The sequence below is a fragment of the Tiliqua scincoides genome, chromosome 4 (genome assembly GCF_035046505.1).
Source record: "Tiliqua scincoides isolate rTilSci1 chromosome 4, rTilSci1.hap2, whole genome shotgun sequence".
NCBI classification, from domain to species: domain Eukaryota; kingdom Metazoa; phylum Chordata; class Lepidosauria; order Squamata; family Scincidae; genus Tiliqua; species Tiliqua scincoides.
This window is the reverse complement of record NC_089824.1, coordinates 159,434,082-159,457,329: the sequence shown is the minus strand read 5'-3', so window position 1 is coordinate 159,457,329 and position 23,248 is coordinate 159,434,082. Positions and strand designations below refer to the sequence as shown.

The 23,248-nt window shown below is 42.8% G+C and overlaps 1 protein-coding gene across 1 annotated transcript in view; it reads right to left on the bottom strand.

Annotated features, from left to right (window-relative positions):
• Nucleotides 1-4,303: 4,303 nt before the first annotated feature.
• SPATA6 (spermatogenesis associated 6) overlaps nt 4,304-23,248 on the bottom strand; it is a 42,078-nt gene continuing 23,133 nt past the window's right edge. The window contains exons 11-13 of the mRNA XM_066624096.1: nt 16,541-16,640; nt 12,499-12,620; nt 4,304-8,773 (exon numbers count right to left, since the gene is read on the bottom strand). Coding sequence (XP_066480193.1) covers nt 8,590-8,773; nt 12,499-12,620; nt 16,541-16,640 — 406 coding nt within the window. The 3' untranslated portion in view covers nt 4,304-8,589. The remainder of the gene's footprint in view (nt 8,774-12,498; nt 12,621-16,540; nt 16,641-23,248) is intronic.

Below are 23,248 nucleotides of genomic sequence, written 5' to 3'. Positions count from 1 at the left end.
TCAAATGGACAGTAGTCCTAATGGAAAGGAGGGGAAGATGGAGCATCTGAAAATCTCTCCCATGCCCCTAGTTTCACTGTTCACCCTATTCTCCATGACAGCTTTTCAGTATTTGTGAAAACTATCCCTGTATCTCAGCTAGATGATTTTCAGATTTCCTCTTATGTTATGAAATCCAAAATCTTTATCATGAAACATTGACCAATTTGCCTATAGCCTTCTTAAACTACTGTATCCAGGACTGGACAAATAAAGTACTCCAGATGAATTCCTCCCAGCACTGAGTAAAGTAATATTATTTCCCCTTTTCAGATAGTAATACAAAGTGCATGTGGAGTTTTTTTTTATCTTTTTATCTTTTTTTAATCTTTATCTATATGGTAAGTTCTAGTTGAGAAGTTGTATTTCAGACTGAAAGCAGTGCTAAAAGACAATCCTGGGAATCTGTGAATTGTTTATTTATTGTGATGAATAGCCTAAAACCCTCTCTCTTACCTTTAGCAGGTAGGACCTCAGCGCCTTAGGAGAGAATCTCAAACTTTGTCTCCGTTAAGAGTATTAATTGAAGACCAACCACAGAAGTGTTATGCTCAATTAATTTTGCAACTGACCGATGCATTTAAAAGTTCTCCATAAACTTTCCAAACTAACATTATTAAACATTTTGCTGGCTTATAACACAAAGCAATTCCCACAATTTCTAAGCCACCTAATACATGGTTTAAGATAAGGCACCATGTTACTTTAATGTAAATCAGAAAGTCATTCAGGAATGCTGAAGCTCTTCAAAATTGTGATCATCTTTAATCGTCCATAGTTAAAATGTTTGCTAATATACAGAAGCAATTCCAGCAATTGTAATGGCCACTGCAATTCTGTACATTATTCAAGGATCGGTTGGCAAGAAAGCAATTGAACCTGCTGATTCTGACTTATGCACCAGTGTCAACATAAAAAATACCTATATCTTTCAATACAAAGGCTAATATATATTGTTATTACAGTATACATAAAGTAATATAAGTACTGCATTTTCACATCAGCTAAGTAGATTTTCTTACATTAACACAGTCATTCCTAAAATACATTTTAACACTTACATGAATAGATTTTTTTCAAGATCACACATTATTGAGGTATAATTTGTCAGAATTCAACCTGTTGGCTGCTTTCAAGGAAAGAAAAGTCACTCAATGCCAATTATGATAAGGAGTCATGAAATTCCTCCCACCTGCCAGGAGATTCAGGCCTGTTTTTATGTGGCAAGAAGGAAAGGGATGGAAAAGGAAGGCTCTAGGAGACAGCAAGATTACAATTCAAACATTACTTTGTACAAGTTCCTCCAGAGTGGCGCACCCTGCACAGTAACACAGTCATTTTAGTGTGAAAGCCCCACAGGGATGGATGGGATCTGCAGAAAAGCAGGACACCCACACAGGTTCCATTCACTGCAATGGGGTTTGTGGATTCTGCACCAAAACAATTTGCAGCCTTCCATCAGCCTCATTTTTTCAGCCCCTTTGAACAAAAATAAAAGTGGTGTTGTGGGTGGTAGTATTAAGGGAGGGGGCTGATGTTTCTGCTTATGAGACACACACTACTATGCACAGTTTTGCAAGGAGGTCTATTTTAGCAATGTTCACTCTTTTACAATACTTGTTATTCCTCAATACCCAACTATTCTAGTCTAAAACTCTATGCAAGGTGGAATGGGAACATTAGAGTTCCACCAAGACTGAGTGGGAGTCATTACAGTGTCATCCTGTACACCAAAGAGTCACTTTAAAAAGCACTTGCTGACTTCAGGTGGGGTTACACCAGCCAAGTCCTAAATCAGTGAAAGTGGAGAAAAGCATGAATGGCAAGTCCTACAGCCATAAATATTATACTTGGTCTCTCTCAATGGATTCTGACAGCTTTAACATCAGGCTCCATCACACAGAGTACAGTGGCTGTTTATTTCTGACAGCTACATGATTAAAAACCAGTAAACCGGGAAGGTTACAACAAACTCTTTTTTAGGTGTTGGGCTTCTTAAAAATTGGTGTTTTTTTTTTAATGCAATGATAGATCACTTCTATGACAAATGCTGTCAAAAGTTCACAAACGGCAATTTATGTATCATTGTATCTCTGTATGGTAGAGAGGCATTGATCCCACTTCTATCTACTTCTATCTGTGTTCTAAAAGCACACAGACGGAAAACAGCACAAAAATGAGAGAATCACATAATGGAACACAGTTGGGATGGGCTTTCACATCTTCAAACTATAGCTTGCTCCTATTCAGGCACCGGAAAACTTCATCAAGAAAAAATTGGAAACACTACAAACCCACCCACCCCCAAATCAAATTTAAGACAAACAACATCTAGAAGTTTTCATTAATCAGGAATATTCCAGACAGGCAATAAAAGGAAAATAGAACACTCTGTTTGCACTATCCATTCCAGGGGATGGAATGTGATTAACTCATAAAGTTCCCCTTTTCACTACAGCTTCATTTCTGAGTAGGAAGCTAATATATGAGTCTCATAGGGTCCTCTACAGAAATGAAATGATATATTTCAGCATCACTGGAAGACACTAATATTTTCTGGTAAGTGGGCAGCCCAATCCTATCCACCACCAGCCGATAGCATGCAGTGCCACAGACAGAGCCCGTGCTGCATGCTATGGTGGGGTATGCATGAACAGACAGCCTGGGAGAGGTAAGTAAAAATACCATCCCAAAGGCCTCCTGGCCACCAATGGATCTCTTTGGACCTACATCAGCTATGAAGCTGGGATACATCCAAGGAGCTTCAGGGAGTATGCTGGGCCAAAAAAGGGGAAAGGATCTTAAAGTGTGCCATTGCCGTTGAGATCCACCTTCTCCCCGGCTTAGTCCACTCCTGATTCTGTACACAATCCTCTCCCAAACCCACTGCCACCTTATCTGCTCAGCAGGGCATCCAGAAGCCTCGGCCTTGTGCATGGGGCCCACAGCTGTTTTCTCCAAGAGTTCCAAAAGCACACGGCAGCTTGAGCAACTTTCATGCTGCCAGACAGGGACTTCGGATGGCATATCTTAAGATCCACTGCCATAAGGCCCAGATAGGATTGCAGCATTACGTAGTTGCTTACCACTGACTTATAAAACTTCTACATAAGTAGCATATGACTCAGGACGAATACAGACAGTTAGTTATTAAGTGGTGATTTACAACGGTACAGTGATAACTGCTACAGTAGTAACTTAAATGGCCCCCATGGGAACTGAAATATTCTTTTGCTTCTTTGGATTGCTGATTGGGTGTTCAAGTGGCTGAGATTCTAATCACTTAGGAGGAGCACTGCACATGTCCAGCTCCCCAATTGTCACATTAAAGCCATGGTAAATTTCCACTTGGTTCATGGTTGCCCATCGCCTCTATTGCACTTGATACATAAAAAGTGTATCCAAAGGGGTCAACTGGTTTAGCTCCGGAACTCACACACAGGCTGAGCAATGTTAAGATATTTACACCATAACATAGTTAAGATTCCTTTTACATGCCTTTTGATTCCAAAGTTCATGGATCACCTTGCCAACACTTTCAGCGGCATGCAGTTCATCAAATTTTTTTTTTATTTTTTATTTTTGCCTAGCCCTGCTTTATGCTGATTACATTTTTGTATTGTTTGCAGAAGAAAATACAATGTCTGGCAGAAATTCTCATAACCTGTAAGAGTATTTATTTTAGGAAAGCAAAGACTTGCCCACTAAATTCCAGCTCCTCATTTATCCAGTTTTCTTCAGTAGTGGAGTAGGAAGCTTTCTTAAGACACAAAGTGATTCTGGTGGAATTATGCCATCTCCCGCTACTGACACACCACTTTGTGGATGGCAAAAGATAAGGAAGAAGCACAGAAAAAATGCTATTTCAAGCTCTACTTGGGAACTTAGAAATTTGCATTTGATAGAAGGGATTTAAATTGTATTAGAAGGCAAGGTGCACGAAACAATTACTGTTTATTAGTATATTGGTTCATTGCCTGAAATGTTACTTATCACACTCTGCAGTCAAGAAGGAGATGCAGGCTGCCCGATAGACAAGCTGCTGCCAACAAACAGAAGGTTAGCCAACCACACAAAGGCAAAGTGACTGGGGGATTATACATGGGGAGAGATGAGGAATTTCTACCTGCATTTCAAATCTGAAAGAGTTATTAACATGCAAAATAGACTGCTTATACTTGGAAGGCAACTAAAACACACACACACACGCACACACGCACACACACGCACACACACACACAAAAAGAGAGAGAGATAACAGGTTGCTGACTTAGGGCCCCAATCCTATCTCTTGCCACATTATGGCATATTGTTACCAAAAAGGGCTGTTTTGGTTTAGGGGAATTAGTACACTACCCTTTTTGGAACTTCAGGATTGCAGGCTAGATAACAAGACGGCGTACTGCGGAGAAATTCCCTTTTAGCTTGAAAAGAGACTGAAAGATAACTTTCAGTAAAAGATTATATTTTTTTTTATTACAAAGCACACAGGTAACATAATGCACATGAAAAATGATGAGCCTCGGTCCTAGTATTTGCATCTAGTGTACCTAGCTTATGGTGGTTGCATGTAGAGTGTATTTGGTGCATCCGAGAAGATTAGAAAAAGGGAAAGATTTTAGGGAAGGATTTAGGGGTCCCTGGTCTGCATAACCCAGTTGCTAACTAAAGATGGGGAGAGAAGGGGAGAAAAGGAGGGGGAGGGAGAAGGGAAAAGGTTCCAGGCGCAGATATAGTTACCTGTCTTGAAAAGTAGTTGGATGGGCAGTGGAGAGTCCTATGGAGGAGGACCTCTGCCTTGGAGGGTCAGCCAGAGAGAGAGGACATGTGGCCGGAGTCCTCTCTTAAAAGGATTTTATTTTGAGAGGGGCTGGGCGCTGAGCTGAGGGAGAACTGCCACCCACCAGGGGGGGTCAGGAAGTCCCTTATCAGCATATCAGCAAAATTCAATGGGTCTAATGGCTGGCTTCCTTGGCTGGGGAAACTTACAATACGCAGTGATTGATTTAAACAATACAACTATAAGAGACACTTAAGCAACAATTTACTCTTTAGACTTTGCTGCTAAAGTCTTTGTTGCTAAAGTCTTTGTTGCTGTGTGCATGGAGAGCTGGAGGTTGTGTAAACTTGTGACTTTTACCAGGGTTTTTGGAAATTGGGCCTGTGAGAAGTTTGGCCTATAACCAGATATAAAATCACAACTTAAAAGGAAAAAGGGGATTTTCACGTAACAATATAGCTCTGCCAACAGATGTGCTGTATGCCGGGGGTGGGGAATTAAATAGCCTGCAAGATGTAAGTAAAATCTTTTTCATTACCTCTTGGCAGGCAACTCAGGTCACTTTTGGCTGGTGCTGGTGGGTCTCCCCCACAGGTCTGGAACCAGCAGATTATTAAATCCGTGAGTATCGAATCCATGGTTAACAAGAGCCACCTGTACTGTGCACATCAGTGGCAGCCAATTTACTATAGTGGGACAAGGTCCTCCTGCCAAAAATCTGATGATAGGGTTGGGCAGTGGGATATTTATGCAGGTTTGAAGAGAGGTGATGCATTCCTAAAAGAGGGGAGTGAGGCATGAAAGGTCTGACAGAGTGATATCAAGAGTGTTTTGCATGGTCAGGTATACTAGACTGACAGCCCAATCCTATGGGTTCTTTGGGCTGACAGAACTAGCATTCCACCAGCATCTACTGCCTAATGGCAATCATAAAATCACTTCCAGTAACATGCAAAATAGTGTGCTACTGGAGTGCTGGCAGGAAGGCCAGAACCTCTCCACATGTGTTGCCAGAGCACTGGACAGCTACCAGAGCAGGTATGCCAGTGGGGGAAGCAAGAGAGTGGGGAAGTGTGGAATAGGGCAAAACTTGGGCAGGGAGGGAGTGGAAGGGGGGGAAATCCAGCAGTGATAGCACACAGCAGATTCTATCCCCTCACTGGGCAGCCTTCCAGCTCCCTTTTTCTCCTTAGACGTGCACCAGTAAAATTCCTGGAACAGGTTCAAGGAGACCCATTTCAGAGCAGGAGGCTGTAAGTTAGTCTCTCTCCCCATCTTTCTCCTCCTGGGTGGGTGAGGTGCCATGGGAAAGGGGAAAGGAACAGCCTGTGTATAGGGAACCAGGAACCTTTCATCTTGTAAAGAAAACCCTTCCCCAAGAGTTCTTTTCTCTAGAAAATGGTATAGAAAAAAACCATTGCTTTCCTCAGCTTTAAAAGGCAATCAATGCCTTTGTGACAGGAGCAGCTATTGCACCAATCCCTACCTCTTTTCACATCTGTCAGCAGCTAACACTAAGGAAAGGAACTAAGGGCCAAACTAGGTGTGATACTTGGCATGCTTGTTGTATATTTCTTATTGTACAAATAGTGTGAGGTGGCCTGAACCACATTGGGACTGTGCTTTTCCACTACCCCAACTCAACCAGGTCACATACACATGCTATTTGCATACAAAAAAAGGCATGCACACTGGTCCCAATGAGGTGATTAATGGCACATAAATTTCCATCCAAAGACTGACATACTCAACAGATCTGGAAGTTAAGGACCAAGAATTAGTGTAGACCCACAGCAGCACGGGTCTACCAGCACAGCATCTACCAGCACACTTCCCACTATTTGGCATGCAGTTTATTAGTCTCCATGATCTTCTACATATGTATCCCAATATAACATTCTGAAAATACACAGCATGGTCTGTTAGAATAGAAAAGATGTCACCAGTGGCCACCACTGGTACTTTTTCTTAAACTCACCCAAAGACCAGACCTGATTTTTCTATACAACCATCTGACTACATGTAGAGTCTGCTTTTAGGTCCCCCAAGGCCCTGGTTGGGCCACAGCATTTTTCAATATTTTCTGGGTTAGATACAATAATATCATGTGGCGATAGAAAGAAAGATACATTTGATGCCACCAGTGTGAGCCTATTATTTCTTTGCTCTTAGGAAGCAAATATTCTTAAAAAAATATATATCTTCCCCTTCTGAAAGGGAAGATACTCCCTGCCTCAATACATTACTTGATGCCTGAAGAGAGTGGGCAGGCTGCCCTTATTTGTTAATATGTGATATACTCAGTGGAAGGCTGGAAAGGTTTCTTCTCTGGGGAAGTTTCAAAACTTCTGGTGAACATTTGGTGGCCTTTAGCAGAGAGATGCCAGCTCTGCCAATAGAGTTCTGCCAATACCTCCCTTGAGCCTAGAAGAACGGGCTCCAAATTTGATCAGATTGTGGTATAGAAAATTCATATTGCTGGCATTTAAGTAGATGAGCTGGCTGTTATGTTCCAGTCCTGCTCTTTTTGTACTTAACTATGCACTGATATAGCATTGACACAATCTGAAAAGAATACTGGCAACTGTTAGATCAAGGGAAGTTTAGGAATAAAAGATACATTGCTGACATAGTTATGTTAAAAAAGGATGGGTTACAAACAGAAACAAAAGAGGCATGGAAAATAAGGAAAAATGCATTTCCTTTGACTTCTAGGTTGGTATAGATTCCAAATGCATTTACACTTGGGGAGTGTGATTCATAGGCAAAACTACAGAGGTACAGTACTTTGGCAAAAAAGGGGCACAAACAAACAAATTAAAAACACACTATGAATTTTTTTTAAAATATAAAAACATAGAAAACTTGAACTTAAATTGGCAATATTTTCTCCTTTTACAAAACTTCCAAAACAATTTTACATACTAGTATAGTATTAGATGCATACAGTATAAGATACCCCTGCCAGCCCTTCTCCATCTATCAAAGCAGATATTATGTGACACCTGTTTGATAATGGAAGTGACTCTTCTGGGGGCAACCATGTCACATTTAGGATGAATTCACACACTCAGGGCCCAATCCTCTTCCAGCATCAGTGTAGCCACAATGCAGCCCCGAGGTAAGTAATAAATGCTCCCGTTCCTCGAGGAGGCCTCTGTGATTGCCTCCCCACTGCAGGATGGCACACACACCCCATTGGCACAGCTGCACCAGTACTGGAAAATTGGATAGGATTTGGCCCTCATTCACCATAGAAAAATCCATACCATGTTAGTGCTCCTCTCTCCCTCCTCCCCCACCCCATTCACAGACAAATTTACGAGCTGGAGATTTTCAGGAAGATGCTTATTACTATGACACTGCTGAAAAACAGTTAAATGGTTGTTTTTCAGTAACACTGTATAGGAAATTTTTACTCATGATGATAGGACAACAAATGTCCTCATATGTGCCTGTATTAATGCTGGAAGGGCACAGTGCCTTGAACAGTTGCATGGTGGATGTGTGCAAATCTGCCCTAATTTAAAACTGGAAGCATGAAAAATGCAAAGCCAAAAGCCATAAGCAAACTATATGCCCCATTTAAGATCCCCCAAATTTTATTTGATTTCTTTTTGGGAGTCCCAGCCTCAGAATTTCACAAGCTCATGTAAAAACATTTCCAGTAAAAAAAAAAAAAAAAAAAGCATACAAACATTTGTTAGACAAACAACATTTTCATTAAAAATATTGATCTGGCATACTGTTCATTTGCACCCGATTCCTAATCAGGAATTTATTTTTTTATCCTTTGACATCGTGCTGGATGCTTGTCTGTACATGTTTCGATATATTTTCTCCAAGCTGTCTTCAAAGATTGCTCTGTGGGGTTTGCCTTTATATTCAGCAGCTCTGTTGGTCCAATATTCACCATTATCCAGATGAACCATGATGCTCTGCCGTGTGGAAGAACTAGTAATAAATGCCCCCACATAAAGAATGCATGTTAAAATGTGACTTTTCTATACTCAGAGAAAAGTGAAAGACATTAATACGAAAACATCTTGAAAGCCCAGTCCTAATCAGCACCACTGCAACCAAGCCACATAACCTTCACTGGATACAGTGCAGGCTAAGAGTGACTGGAAGTCTCATCAGGATAAGGGGATACATTTCCCCTTACCCCAAATAACACACCAGCCTGTCCTATGGGGCTTGTCAAATCCACCCCAGCTACAGCTGGCACAAATCTGGGAAGCCTAATGTGAGGGCAGGGAAGGGTGTTAGTTTATAGTGGAGGAGGCCTCCACTGACTCCACCCCCTTCCGGGCTGAATCTGCTCCTCATTCCGCCCTCCCGGAGACTCTACCTGAAGGTTTTGGCCCCTTTCACAGAGATACCCAGAAGCTGGAAATAATTTCCTCATGGTGAGCGTCCACATCACTGAATTAAGCAAACGCAGAAGTCTTTACAGTGACTGTCAGATCATAATGCTTGCTATACCCACCCACCTTGGAAAAAGAGCCCCCGGGCTATTGTGTGCATATGGGACTGTGAAGAAGGCCAAATCATTGAATGATACTGACAATGTTCTGGATGGATCAGCATAATCAATAGCGCATATGGTTCAAGAAGTAACTATCTAGTGAAACTCAAGTGGTGTTCTACACCTTGCACTCACAAAGGGCATTTCAAAGACCATTCATACTATCTGGGGACTCAGCATCTCTTATATGGCTTTCACAGGCATCAGTCTAGCAGCTTAGACTGTCTAATGCCCTATGCTTGATCAGGATTTGAAGGCAACACCAACCAAATGTTTTAAATACTAGTGACTAAAGATGATCCAGCCTTTGGATGAGAGCCTAGATATCACCAGCAGAATAGCTGCATAAGATGGTTCTTGACAGTAGTAGAAGAAGAAAGTCTAATCACTTTTATAATCATGGCATATTCCTTTTAAAAATGCCCATGTTAAAATCAGTTGGTCTAAGTTTTATGCATAAAGAACAACTGACCATGCACTCTTTCTTAGAAGGCCCTAAAAGGTGAATGAAGCCCAATATGGTCTAGTACATGAAGAGCAGCACCTCAGCTCCTTTCACCTAGAACCACAGACATCATGACAAGCTGAGATACAGTCATCAAGACTGGCAGCACTTCCTGTAACTTTCACATCAATGGCCTGACAATGTCACATTGCTTGAGAGATTGCTGCACTGCCATTAGTCACCCCTTCTTCATAAGAAATTCAACACTAGAATGGACACGGCTACATCCATGTTAGAAAGATATTCATCTGCTGTCTTAACTGGAAACTATCCTGACAAGTTGAGCTGATGTGGTCTGGGGATTACATGCACAAATCATATTAAAAGCAGGATAGCTGCACTCAGTTCCACTTTTGAAAATACCTGTCATGCACCTGTCACATGCTTTTGTTCCATCTTTTTCAGAGTCCCACAAGTTCTTTTCAAAGTCACTCACGCACTAAATATTTCAACACCATGGACCTTCTGTGCAGTCCCAATGGTTTTCAATCATTTACTTTAGTGTGAACATTTGGTCAGCAAAACGACGTTCTCCTCTGAACTCTGCCTTGGTGTGCTATTTATGAGGACGTTGACAGACTTCAAGCTGTCAGGATGTCCTTGACTCTCTCACATCATTTCCAGCTTTCACTACAGACTGTGAAAAGCCCCATCAGTGCCCAGCCCCGATTGGAGGTGACATATCAAAGCCCATCATGTTCAATAAAGCTGGGGGAATGGCTGTTGCAAATTCTTTATTCATGGCCTGCAGGTACCACAATGATCCATGTGTCCCATCTCAGAACATACATACATGGCTTTGAATGCATTAGGTAACAAGACAAAAGGTTGGAGAAGAAAAGTTTGGAGGCTGAGATGAGGATAAATCACAGCATGGATATCTCCCATGTGACTCAGGACTTCTCATATTACTGTGGCAATGTGGTATGGAGCTATGTTACAGCAGTTCTTATTTCACAAGAGTAAAATCAAGGTGAGAAGTGTACTTAAACCCATTTAAATTAATGAAGTACATCTAGCTCAATGGTGGACATCTAGCTCAATGGTGCAGGAGTCTATCATAATCAGTCTGCAGGAAAAAATTTCCCAAACATCCCAAAGGTTGCAATCCTATCCACACTTACCTGGCAGTAAGCCCCGTTGACTATCATTGTTAAAAGCATATACAGGTGGAGCCTATTTAGTTCCGTGACTCGGCATGATTAACTCTAAATTCCATAGAGTTAAGCAAATATGCTGCAGCCTGACACTTCCGGATGGAAGGAAATGAAGGCAGCTGTTATCAATCCCCTCCCCTCTGCCTCCCCCTCTGCTCTCAGCCCTCCCCGTTACCAGCTACCCACTTCTTTCACAGGTGGGATGCTGAGCTTTTAAGAGTCTCATGCATTTCTACTCAGAAGTAAGTCCCATTCCAGTCAATGGGACTTACTCCCAGGAAAGTATAGAGAGGATTGTAGCCTAAATCTCATGCTTTGCTTGCTGGGAAGACTTGCTTGCTGGGCTGTTTTGTTTCTGTAGGCTGGAGCCTGGAGTGCCTGCATTATCCTGGGGGGGGGGGGGGAATTCAGCAAACACTCCCTGAGTTTTTTAAAGCAATCCCCTCTGTTGCTACCGCACCTGCCCCTGTGTGTTCGTGTGCGAGTGAGAGAGAGAACGCTCCACCTTGCTGCACCTGCTCTGGCTACAGAGGTTTTCCGCCTCCCTTCCCCTCTTCAGCCTCTTTGCTGGCTCAGGGGCTCCAAGAGTGTTACTGTTCCTTCGCAAGGGGAACCTCTTCCATGGCTCCAGGGCCTATTTCCCTGCCTGTGCCAGGTGGAGCCTTTTTGCAGTGTTTTGGGCTGCCTGGAAACTGAGTGAGAAGACAGTGCAGGGCAAGGAGGCAAAGGTGCATGTGACTCTCGGTTCCCTCCACCCCATTCATTGAAACAAATCCACAGAGAAAAAAACCGTGGATAAATAATAATAATAGTAATAATAATAAACTTTATTTATACCCTGCCCTTCTCCCTAAAGGGACCTATAAATAAGTTGCACCTGTACATCGTAGCCTGTTAAAAGTACAATCTGTAACATTTCTCCAAATACAGCCACATACCATCAAGTCCACATACCACATGCAGTCACATACCATCAAGTCTAATATATTAAAAATAAAATATACACTGAAATGAATGGGCTAGCTGAAATTGGGTGGGTCCCAAAACACAGTTTGAGAAACACTGTGTAGAAGTTAAAATGTACGTATCTCAAAACAGCTAGCTTTGGCTGACCTAGTGCTATTTTTCCTGTGCCAAAGGACAAGAACAGATGTACTGTGCCTGTGTGAAAGCAATGACACAGCCATGCCTGTGTGAAAGCAAAGACGCAGCAATCAGATGTCCGTAACTCAGGGAATCTGTGTATCTGTTTCCTTTGAAGTTTTATTATGGTTGCTTGGCTGGCACCTAAATGCAAAGCATCAAACAACCTTAAAAGTGCAGGCTTTCCAACTTTGTCATTACCTTTTGCTGTATTCTAAGGCTGAGGACGTGTATGAATGTGTAAGTTCCCACGGTTATCTACTGGCAGGACATTTTTGAGGCATAACAACAAAAACAAATTCTCCAGCCTCATCAAGGATCACACAACAATATCTTGGTATTTTACCTGCTCAGATCACTGTTGCTTAAAGAGTCTGCACATGAAATGTCTCGATTCTCTCTGGAATCTTCTGTCTTATAGGAGTCTCCTGTCTTAATAGACTCTCCTTTTGATAAATGACTTTCATCCTAAGAAAATCAAGAACAAAATTTCATGGTCTTATCTAACTGAGGAAGTCCACTCATTTTTAGAAAACAAAGCAAAATGCCCCTTGGCTTGGGAAAGGCATGTATTTTAACACTTTCTTCTATGTTTTATTCCAACAGATTGGAGTGGATTCACAGAACAGTAGTAGACTAGGCTTACTGCAATGTAGTTAGAACACACAAGGTATGGCACATGCAAACCAGCAATTTTTCGAATTGAAATGTGAGTAAGGAGGCATTCAGTCTACACCATCTGTTTTAAACTCTCTGGGAGTTTGAAAACCACTGTAAGTCCTTGTAGGGGCAGGGGGAAGCAGCGGGGAGGGGGGAAGAGCTCCTGCAGCCTCCCGGGGGTGCGGGGAACCCTGCACAAGCATCTGCAGGGCTCTCCGAAGCAGCAACAGTGAAAGTGGAGCACTTTTGGTTTAGCGGAAGTGGAGCGCAATTGCTCCACTTTCATTACTAAAGCATTGGGGAGCCCTGCAGAAGGTGGAGCAGGGCTCCCCGCACCCCCAGGAGGCTGCAGGAGCTCTGGTAAGTGCACCCAAGCCCCTGCAGCCCCGAGTGGCGCGATCCTGGGGATTGAGCCACTGCCTCCTGGCTGCCCCCGCCCCTTAAGGGGCAGAGGCCAGGGCCCACAGGCTGGGGTGTTGTGGCACCCCAGTTTGAAAAGCCCTGGTCTACACTATACACACTTTCTAGAATTTTACTACCCTTTTTTCTAGGCAACAATGCAGTGGCTACAAATCTGAGCTAAGAAGTCTTCGGTGGTTTAAGATCCATCTTTCAGTCTCAGTCTCCCATCTGCAATATGGGAATAATAACATTGACCTGCTGCAGGCAAAACTGCAATAACACAAGTGAAATACTTATAAAATATTTTATAAATAAAGTAATATATTTTATCTGGAATCCACAAAGAGGTCCATAAAAGAATCTGTCTGATCATGTTGATACTCATAAGTTTCATTATGATGATGGATGCTTCCTCTCCCTCAATTTTTCCATGAATTGAAAAGAAGGTAGTGGCAGGGAAACCAACCATTAAAACAGGTGTACACTTTTGGTTCATCAATATTTTTTAAATTTCTAGTTCAGGCATTTTAAGTTGTCTTAAAATACATTTAGAAACATTTCAACCAGAATAATACCCAACTCTTCCGCTTACTGTTGGAGGAAATTAAAAATAGTTTCCTCTTTGGGGGGAAGCAGAGCAGCTTAAGCAGCAGACCCCCCCCCCCTTGGTTATCACCCCAGGGAACCTTCCTCACCCGGCTGACTGCTAATCAATAAAAAAGACAAAGAGGCAATGGCCTGTTAAAGTTGCAAAAAAATAAGTTATTTACTTACAGTTCCACTGAGTGTATATTTACAGCATCTGATTAGGATCAGAGGTTCAGCTAACACTTAAAAATAGCAAGGCCCTGGAGCTGCATCAGAGCCCTGGTGTGCGCATCTTAACAGGCTCATGGTCAGAGGGCAAGAGAAAGTTGTCAGAGGAGAAGGGAAGGATAAAGGGTTAGGGCCACACCCCACAAGGATCACAGAGAGAACAGGTAGAAAGGTCAGAGTCACTGGGCCATAGCTTGATGCCTTCTGGACAGCATCCTGCCCCCTCTGGACAGCAGACAGAGTTGCACCAACTCCAACACTTACAATGTAATGCTATGAAAAGAAAGTGATTATTACAGGTAGATTACCCCTTATCCAGATAACCAAAATCTGGACTCCATTAAAAAAATCCAGATATTTTTATCCAAGACTATTTTTAAAACTTTCTGTAGTGTGAAAACTTGTGCTCATTCCCACGTACAGTGCAGGTACAGGCTCCAAGTTCTATTCTCTGCTCTGGGGGATGTACCTGTACAGACATTATTGAAAAATGTCAGAGAGGTCAATGAACACCCATATGGGTAGTAATGAAAAGAGCAAGAGGAAACATTGCTCATTCTATTTATGCAATTGTTCCAAAATCCAGGCAAATCTGAAATCTAGACACCTTCCTGTCCCAAGCAACTGGATAAGGGATAATCAACCTGTATTTAACTTGAGAAAACATTTTTAAACTTAAAGACATGGTGATTTTAGCAAACAAAATACAATACCGAGCGTCCAATTATTGAAAAACTGATTTTTATTCAATTACCAGTTTTTTGGGTTTAGAGGTTCTATTTCAGTTTATGTTCAAGGCAACCATTATATTTTTTCATGTTTAGTTCTGACTCATGGAAAAAATTTCTTTAAATCATTTTTGTGTATTTGGGCCCAATCCTGTCCAACTTTCTAGTGCTGATGCAGCTGCAATACAGCCCTGAGGTAAGGCAACAAATGTTCCCTTACTTTGAGGAGGCCTCAATGACTCCCCCCACCCACTGCAGGATGCTGCACGCATCCCCTTGGCATAGCTGCATTGGTGCTAGAAAGTTAGATAGGATTGGGCCTTGAGGTTAAGTTCAGGTTAACTCTCTGCTTGGGGTGCGGGGCTCCCCTTCTCTGCTCCAGTCACAAGAAACCATCTCTACACAATGGTTTGGTGGAGAGGAGAAAGGTCTCTCATTTTATGCCATGCATCACGGAGAGTTAGAAATCACAAGAAAGACTCACACAGTTTCAGATTTTCTCCACTGTCTAGCACAAAGTACTGTACAAGAAAACACTCTCTAGTTTTTCACAATGGAGGGAAGTGAAAAGCAATGTGCCCCAAGGATTTGTCCTGGGACCAGTGCTTTTCAACCTGTTCAAAAATGACCTGGAGACAGGGTTGAGCAGCGAGGTGGCTAAGTTTGCAGACGACACCAAGCTTTTCAGAGTGGTGAAGACCAGAAGCGATTGTGAGGAGCTCCAGAAGGATACCTCCAAACTGGCAGAATGGGCAGTAAAATGGCAGATGCGTTTCAATGTAAGTAAGTGTAAAGTCATGCACACTGGTGCAAAGAATCTAAACTTCACATAGGGGCTAATGGATTCTGAGCTGTCTGTGACAGATCAGGAGAGGGATCTTGGGGGGGGGGGTGGACAGCTCGATGAAAGTGTTGACCCAGTGGGCAGCGGTGGTAAATAAGGCCCATTCTATGCTTGGGATCATTAGAAAAGGTATTGAGAACAAAATGGCTAATATAATGCCGTTGTACAAAACGATGGTAAGGCCACACCCGGAGTATTGCGTCCAGTTCTGGTCACCACATCTCAAAAAGGACATCGTGGAAATGGAAAAGGTGCAAAAGAGTGACTAAAATGATTACTGGACTGGGGCACCTTCCTTATGAGGAAAGGCTACAGGTCTCTTCAGCCTAGAAAAGAGGCAGCTGATGGGTGACATGACTGAGACATACAAAATTATGCAGGGGATGGACAGAGTGGATAGAGAAATGCTCTTTACCCTCTCACACACTAGAACCAGGGGACATCCACTAAAATTGAGTGATGGGAGAGTTAGGACAGATAAAATAAAATATTTCTTTACTCAACGTGTAGTTGGTCTGTGGAACTCCTTGCCACAGCATGTGGTGATGGCATCTGGCCTAGATACCTTCAAAAGGGGATTGGACAAGTTTCTGGAGGAAAAACCCATTACAGGTTACAAGCCATAATGGGTATGTGCAGCCTCCTGATTTTAGAAATGGGCTATATCAGAATGCCAGATGCAAGGGGTCTTGTTGCAAGATGCAAGAGACCAGGATGCAGGTCTCTTGTTGTCTTGTGTGCTCCCTGAGGCATTTGGTGGACCACTGTGAGATACAGGAAGCTGAACTAGTTGGGCCTATGGCCTGATGCAGCGGGGCTGTTCTTATGTTAGTTTCCTGCATGTTCCAATGAACAAATATGATTAAAAAACCTTACAGTGTACTTTCTCTGTAACATTTTATGTACAAAAATGGATGTTGCTTACTCTTAATACTTACAAATGTTAGCCTTTGCCTTGCGCTATGTGTCCTTATGATATTTTTAACTCGCTTATGGATCTCTTCTCCATTGACTGGTGTGCGCCAGCTAGAATGAAACCTAGAATTAAAAAATTCTGGAATAAATTTAAAGGGCCATATCACTTGATGTGATGATAGTTATGTTGTGAACACTGGCATTTGGACATATACAAGGTCAAGTTATTTTTTTTTCTTTTATAGATACGTATGATGAACTCATTTTAAACAGTGGAAAGCACTCAAAATTATAATAATAGACAACATGTATTATGTGTGATGCTTGTACAGCAAAAACAATTAGCATAACTACAGTGGGCTAAGTTTCTCCTATTAATTTCTCCCCCCACCCATTTCTCCCCCCTTCCCCAGTTTGTATATTTGTACAAGCAGAGCTGAGAATAATCCATTTCAGTTTTTTTAGTTCTAGAAATACACATTCTTTGTTATTTATTTATATTCCGCCTTTCTCCCTGAAAGGGCATCCAAGGCAGCTTACAGAAAAGATTAAAAATGCCTATAGAAATTCAAACACACATTAAAAATATATGCAAATCTGGAATATCTAAATATTTGAAACAATGAACATGTTAAAATTGTTATGGGGTGCAGGGAAAAGGTATCTGCAGTGCAATCTATCTATATTTACTCAGAAGGACATAACACCGAGTTCAACTGGTTACTCTCTACTAAATGTGCTTAGTTACATAGTTACATAATCTACAAAGTATATAGTTATCACAAACCAAAGCTTCATTTATTCTTTGGAAATATTAACCCCTGTGATGGACAAATCTAGGACTGACTGTAAACTGCGTAGATTTCTTCACTGAAATGACAAAACAATCCACTAGTGTGCGCTGTGGCATAAGAAATGTTTACTGATCACATCACCGCAACTTCATTTTCTACATTCAAAATTTAAGTATTAATAAAAACAATATCAGCTCCTTTTTAATTGTCTAATTTTAGCCATAACTATAAAACCTAATCAAAGCTTTAAGCCATTATGTTAATATTTACACCACCCAAAGTCACCATACAACAAAGCTAAACCTGAAATTTAACATCCGTAATCTAAATTGAAACCATTTTATGATGTGCTAAGTCCTACTGGAGATATTCTCTGAAGCTCATTTTCAGAAAGTAATTTCTTAAAACTATAAAGAAAAAGGAATTTCCATAGTGTAAAAAAGACTCAAAAAATGCCTAAGTAAAACCTCCAGCTTCTTGCTTAAGGGATTGACAAGTCACTAGTTTCTTGCAATGTTGCAGGAAGAGTCATATTATTTGACTGACTTTACTCTTACAAAACAAAATAAACCTCTCCAGCTAAATTCTTTGTCATACTTCTATTTTTTCCCCCTGGCACTAGCAAACATTCCACAGTTACATCAGTTTAAATTGTTTATTGATTTCAATAGATTGTATAAACACTCTGGATCTATAGCTCGGTGACCTAGAATAAGCCAATTCATAATTCATTTCAAAGATTCTATGTTGAGAACAATCAACACTACAAACTATTTTCTCTTGTAATGTAGCTAAAAGCATTTATTTTTCATTTTATGAGATAAGGAGTTTTTTTAAAATGATAATGTGCAGGATCAGCTTCCAATTTGTACCAATAATGATCAAGTAAGGCAGTCTAGGAATCTTAGAACATGGCTAGGTAAAATTCTTGCATATTTACTCGGATAAAACAGACAATTACATTTACAAATATAAGATTAGTTCACATGTTCTAATTAAACAGAAGTACACAAGTCTTGATCTTGTAAAAAAATAGGCATTTTCAAGTGTAAGATGTTTCAATAATGCATTCACTTATGCATCACTGATCTTCTATCAGCCAGGCTACTAAAAACATACGCTGTAAAATATTTTGTGGCTCTTCATGTCGCTCTTCCCCTGCCCCAGTGCCTCACAATGTGTGCAACTGCACCTCTGCGGTTTCATGAAGAATTTATCAGTTTGAAAGGCAGAGGATTTGTGTTGAGAGAAGGAAAAAACCACACACGTTACATACAAGGACAAACTACCACAGGGCAGAAATCAATAAAGTACTATAGGAGCAGATGCACATCTAGAGAGCAGAAGACTATTGTAAAACCCAGGGAAAAAGAAAATTGCTCCATGGATAACAACGTTTTGAAAAGACGAAATAAATTTTGGAGAGCACACTGGTGCAACAATGCTTATTAACAAAACGAGATTTGATGCAACACATTCGATAAGCAAATTTGTTCCGTCATTGCGATCTATACATAGTAATTGAAAGTCAGGGGTCAAAAGAATTAATCCTGGATTAAAACAGACACTTCTGTAGCTGATCTCAAGCCATGCAAAGTCAGTAACAACAGAACAAAACCTAATTTGATAGTATAGTAGTGTTTCCTAAATGGGTGGATCGCGACCCACCAGCCTGGGAAGCATTTAGCTCTGGCTCCTTAAGGGGCGGGGGAGGTAACATAGCGACTCCCAGGATCAAGCTGCTGCCGGGTGAGTTTTTTTCCCACTTACCTAAGGAAGTGCCATCCTTCAGGTTCATAAATAGGAAATGGCTTTCAATCGAGATTGAAACCCCCTTGTGTGGGGTTCCTGACAGCTGCACCTCCACCCATCTGCGCCAGGCTGGTCCATTTCACCAGGAGCCGGAGAGGCCCTGGAGGAGGCAGGCGGTAGGGGGGCAGCCTACTAGCCCGGCACTGCCCCGCGCCTCGTCAGAGCTCACCGCACACACTCACTGCAGTTCTGCCGCCCACAGGGGCAGGGAATGGATCGGTGGTATCCTGGCTGCTGCTGCCACCATATGAACAGAGGGCAGGGAGCGCATGTGGAACATGCTGCACTGCCCACTTCCTGCCAGGTGCTCCCCGGCGTGGGGGCAGCACACCTTCCCCCCTGCCCACTGCAACCGTACACTCAGCAAAGGGAAGCACAGGACGCTCCCTGCCCTCCGTCAGTCTGGCAGTGCCAGCAGCAGCCAGAATGCCCCCACTCCCTGACCCCGCAGGTGGCAGGACTGCAGCAAGTATGTGTGGTGGGCTCCAAGAGGGCACAGGGGAGTGCCAGGCCAGCAGGCTTCCCCCCCTTTCCACTCTGCCTTCTCCCAGGCTCCTCCGGCTCCCGGTGCAATGGGGGGACCAGCCGGGTGCAGGCGGGCGGGAGGCACAGTTGCCAGGAACCCCACACAAGGCCTGGAGAAGGTGCCGCTGCCTGTCCTCCTTGAGAGTACCCCCCTGACCTGGGCCGGTGCAGATGGACCCCTCCACCTGCCTGTGTGACTGTGCAGGTAAGTCGAGGGCGGTGATTCACCAGTGATTTTTGGGCACAAATTTCCCGCCTTATAGCCAAGAATCTATGATAAGAAATAGTACAATAATAAGCAGCACATATGGACAATAAGAAGCCATTGTATAAATATAATCAAAACGTATTAAAAGCCTTTAAATGGCAGTAGCTGACACAAAAACGTATAACAGTATCCAGAGAGAGAAGCCCCCACAAACCAAACGCATACCTTAACCAAGCAACTATGATGAAAAAGGCAAATGAAAAAGAAAATTTTTTAGTCCTTGCATAATGCAGGGCAGGGTACAGATCTCAGTTCATGAGGGAGGGAATTCCATAATTGCGCCACCACAATATAGGCACCAAACCCCATATCTAATCTTCATTTCTGAGGCCCTTGTTGAATTAGAAATATGTTATTACTAAGGTAATACCATAATAGCAATTTTAATACTCCAAAGGGAAACATACCTTCCCTCTTCAATGAAACAAGTACCTCAATTAACAGCACTCACTGAGGAGAAAGGAAGCTCCCCAATGGCATGATGGGATGGATACTAATGCATGATGCACTATGACAGTAGGACACTGTCTTGTGGGATACTGTCTTGTATTGCATGTACAGCAGACTGAATCGGTAACTGCAGGAGAGAACCATTAAGCCACATGTAGAGAAGGAGGCTTTCTGACTTTCTCAGATCTTTCAAAAAAGCATTCAGCAGCTCACCCTGAAAATCTAGCTTCTATCATGTAAAGAGACTTCAAGTTAAGAAGTATCCCTTTCTGAGAAGGTTATATGAACAAATCACCTTTGGACAGCACTAAAAACATAAATGGAGGCTGCCAGGTCCACAGTGATTTCAACGAAGATCATTCCATCTGTTTTGACAAATATTTCACAGTACTCTGAATATGAAAGGAAGTAGGTTAGAGCATCTGGCATACAAAGAAAGATGTGATGAGCATTACAATAACCATGCTTCTCAAGAAATATGTTGGAAATCTATTGTTCTGACCTACAGCAGACAAGATCAAGTCCTGATGAACCATATCAGACAAGGAATAGAGGTCAAGAGTAACTGCTTGTGATGAGTTGCACCTTGCCTATTCTACAGGCGAGCTAGGCAGTTTTTGATACCTGTCAACTGCACAACAGACAAGGTCACATCACACTGGGTGAATCAATCCCTCAGGTTTGCTGTCTCCTATCATAACAGGAAACAGTAAGCCTCTCTCTATGGCTTTATAGCCTCTTAGAAACTGCATGCTTAAAAAATATCAAACTGTTCACAGTTCCACATGAATGACTGAGAGCACAATCCTAAACTTATCTTCTGCCAGCGCAGGCCCACTGCACTGGCTTCCAAGTGTTCAAACATACTTTAAAGCATGTTTGCGGCAACTCAGGAGAAGCCGCACCAGCACAAGAACAGGCACTGGTCTGCTCCTGCCATATCCCATCCCTGCACCAGCCAAAAGGAGTAAGTTTGCACCAGTCCAGGCAGACCAGTGCAGCAGGTGGGAGAGAGTGGCAGGAGAGTGTAACGGAGATGGGGAGGGGGCATTTTGGGGCAGGGGAAGAGTGGTCCTGGAGGCGGATCAGGCCTGGGAGGGGAGTGGGACTGGCTGCAGCAACCTGTGCCAAACCCTAACCCCCGTTCCTGGCCCAAGCATCCTGACATAGGCTGCTCAGATTTCCACCAGCAAATTTGCTGGTGCACATCTGAGTAGTCCCAAAGGGGTGGCTGGGGTTTGACACAGGGTAAGGGGGAAAATGCCCCAAGCTGTCCTCCAGCCACCTCCTAACCTGCACTGGATACATCGCAGGCCAATTGGCCTGCCTATTCCTGCGCAAGTTAGGACTGGACTATCCAATCTCTATCTCATACATTCCATTTTATATCTTCCTTGGGAGCCTTCTCTACAACCCAGAAGTTCCCAAGCTGTGTGTCACAATGCCCCAGGGCATTGTGAGGCACACACTGGGATGTTGTGGGATGCCTGCCACCTGGCACAAGGTGCACAACACGACTTTGCAAACAGCAGGAGGAGGCTCGGTGCGGCTGGCAGTGTATGGTTTTCGAATGCTTAAAAGAGCCCTCACACCCTTCCAGAGCTTCTTACTGCTGTTTGGAAGGTAGCTGCAAGCCTCCAAATCTGGAGGTAAGTGGCAGTAATGTCATGGCATGATGTGAAACTTGTCATCACCATTTACTCCTGGGTTGCAAGCACTGGGGAAGGGTGTCATGGGTTGGATAAGTTTGAGAAGTGCTAATACAACCAGTTTCCTTCCACTTCTCAAACACATTTCTTTTGCTTAGGATGAAAGCTCAAAAAAGAAAAGAAAAATCATTTATCATTATTGCTGGTAAAAATGGGGCAGAGGTCTATCCTTACCACAGTCTCAGCCAGAACCACAGGTTTCCACTTTGCGATGGATTCTGGGCCCATTCCAGAAATGACATATAAGGCAGACTACACAGAGCACGGGACCAATGCCAAGCTGCACAACACCCACCAAGAATGGCCCAAGTCTCTGGGATGATGAGGAAGCAATTAATGGTTCCTAATTCCTGGGGATTCAAGGCAGAGGTCTGCGCTACACAGAAGCTATTGCTCTTGCAGGGTGGATTTCTAGGATAACTGGGGAAAACTCCAGAAACCTCAATCCCAACACTCATGACTTCCAAGATTGAGTATATCATGCCAATTCTATCACCTGTATTGGAAACATGCAAGATCCCTCAAAGTGATTGGGTGGGGTGTTAACAGTGGCCCCTTGGCTCTGACAGGTCTGGGAAGCATGGGGTAAACACCAGGGCCTTTAATGCAGTGAGTGTGCTGCACAGCTGTAGCCACTTGAAGGCAACAGGACCCTCAGGGATAAAAGCAGCACTTGGAGGCAGGAAAGGGTGTGGGTAGCACAAAGAGGAAAGGTTGGAGGAGACTTGTGTGTGGCTGCTCAGACCAGGAGCAGCTGAAAGTTAAGGTACTGCTGCAGAAGCTGCTGAATGGAACAGGGAGGAAGGAGGACCTCTGCAGTTCAAACAGGAAAGTCACCCTGGTAGTAGAGTCTAGCAGTATTTTCTGCACAGCTAGGGCCATTGTTGGGGAACGAAGAGAGGCTAATTAGTCTACAGCAGAAATAAGCTCTTTAGAGCAATGTTTCTCAAACTGTGGGTCGGGACCCACTAGGTGGGTCATGAGCCAATTTCAGGTGGGTCCCCATTCATTTCAATATTTTTTTAATATATTAGACTTGATGCTACCATAGCATGTGACTGTATTTGGGGAAATGTTACAGACCTGTACTTTTAACAGACTACTATGTATGTGCTTTTGATAGTAAATAGGACTTACTCTTGGGTAAACGTGGGTAGGATTGCAGCCTAGAAT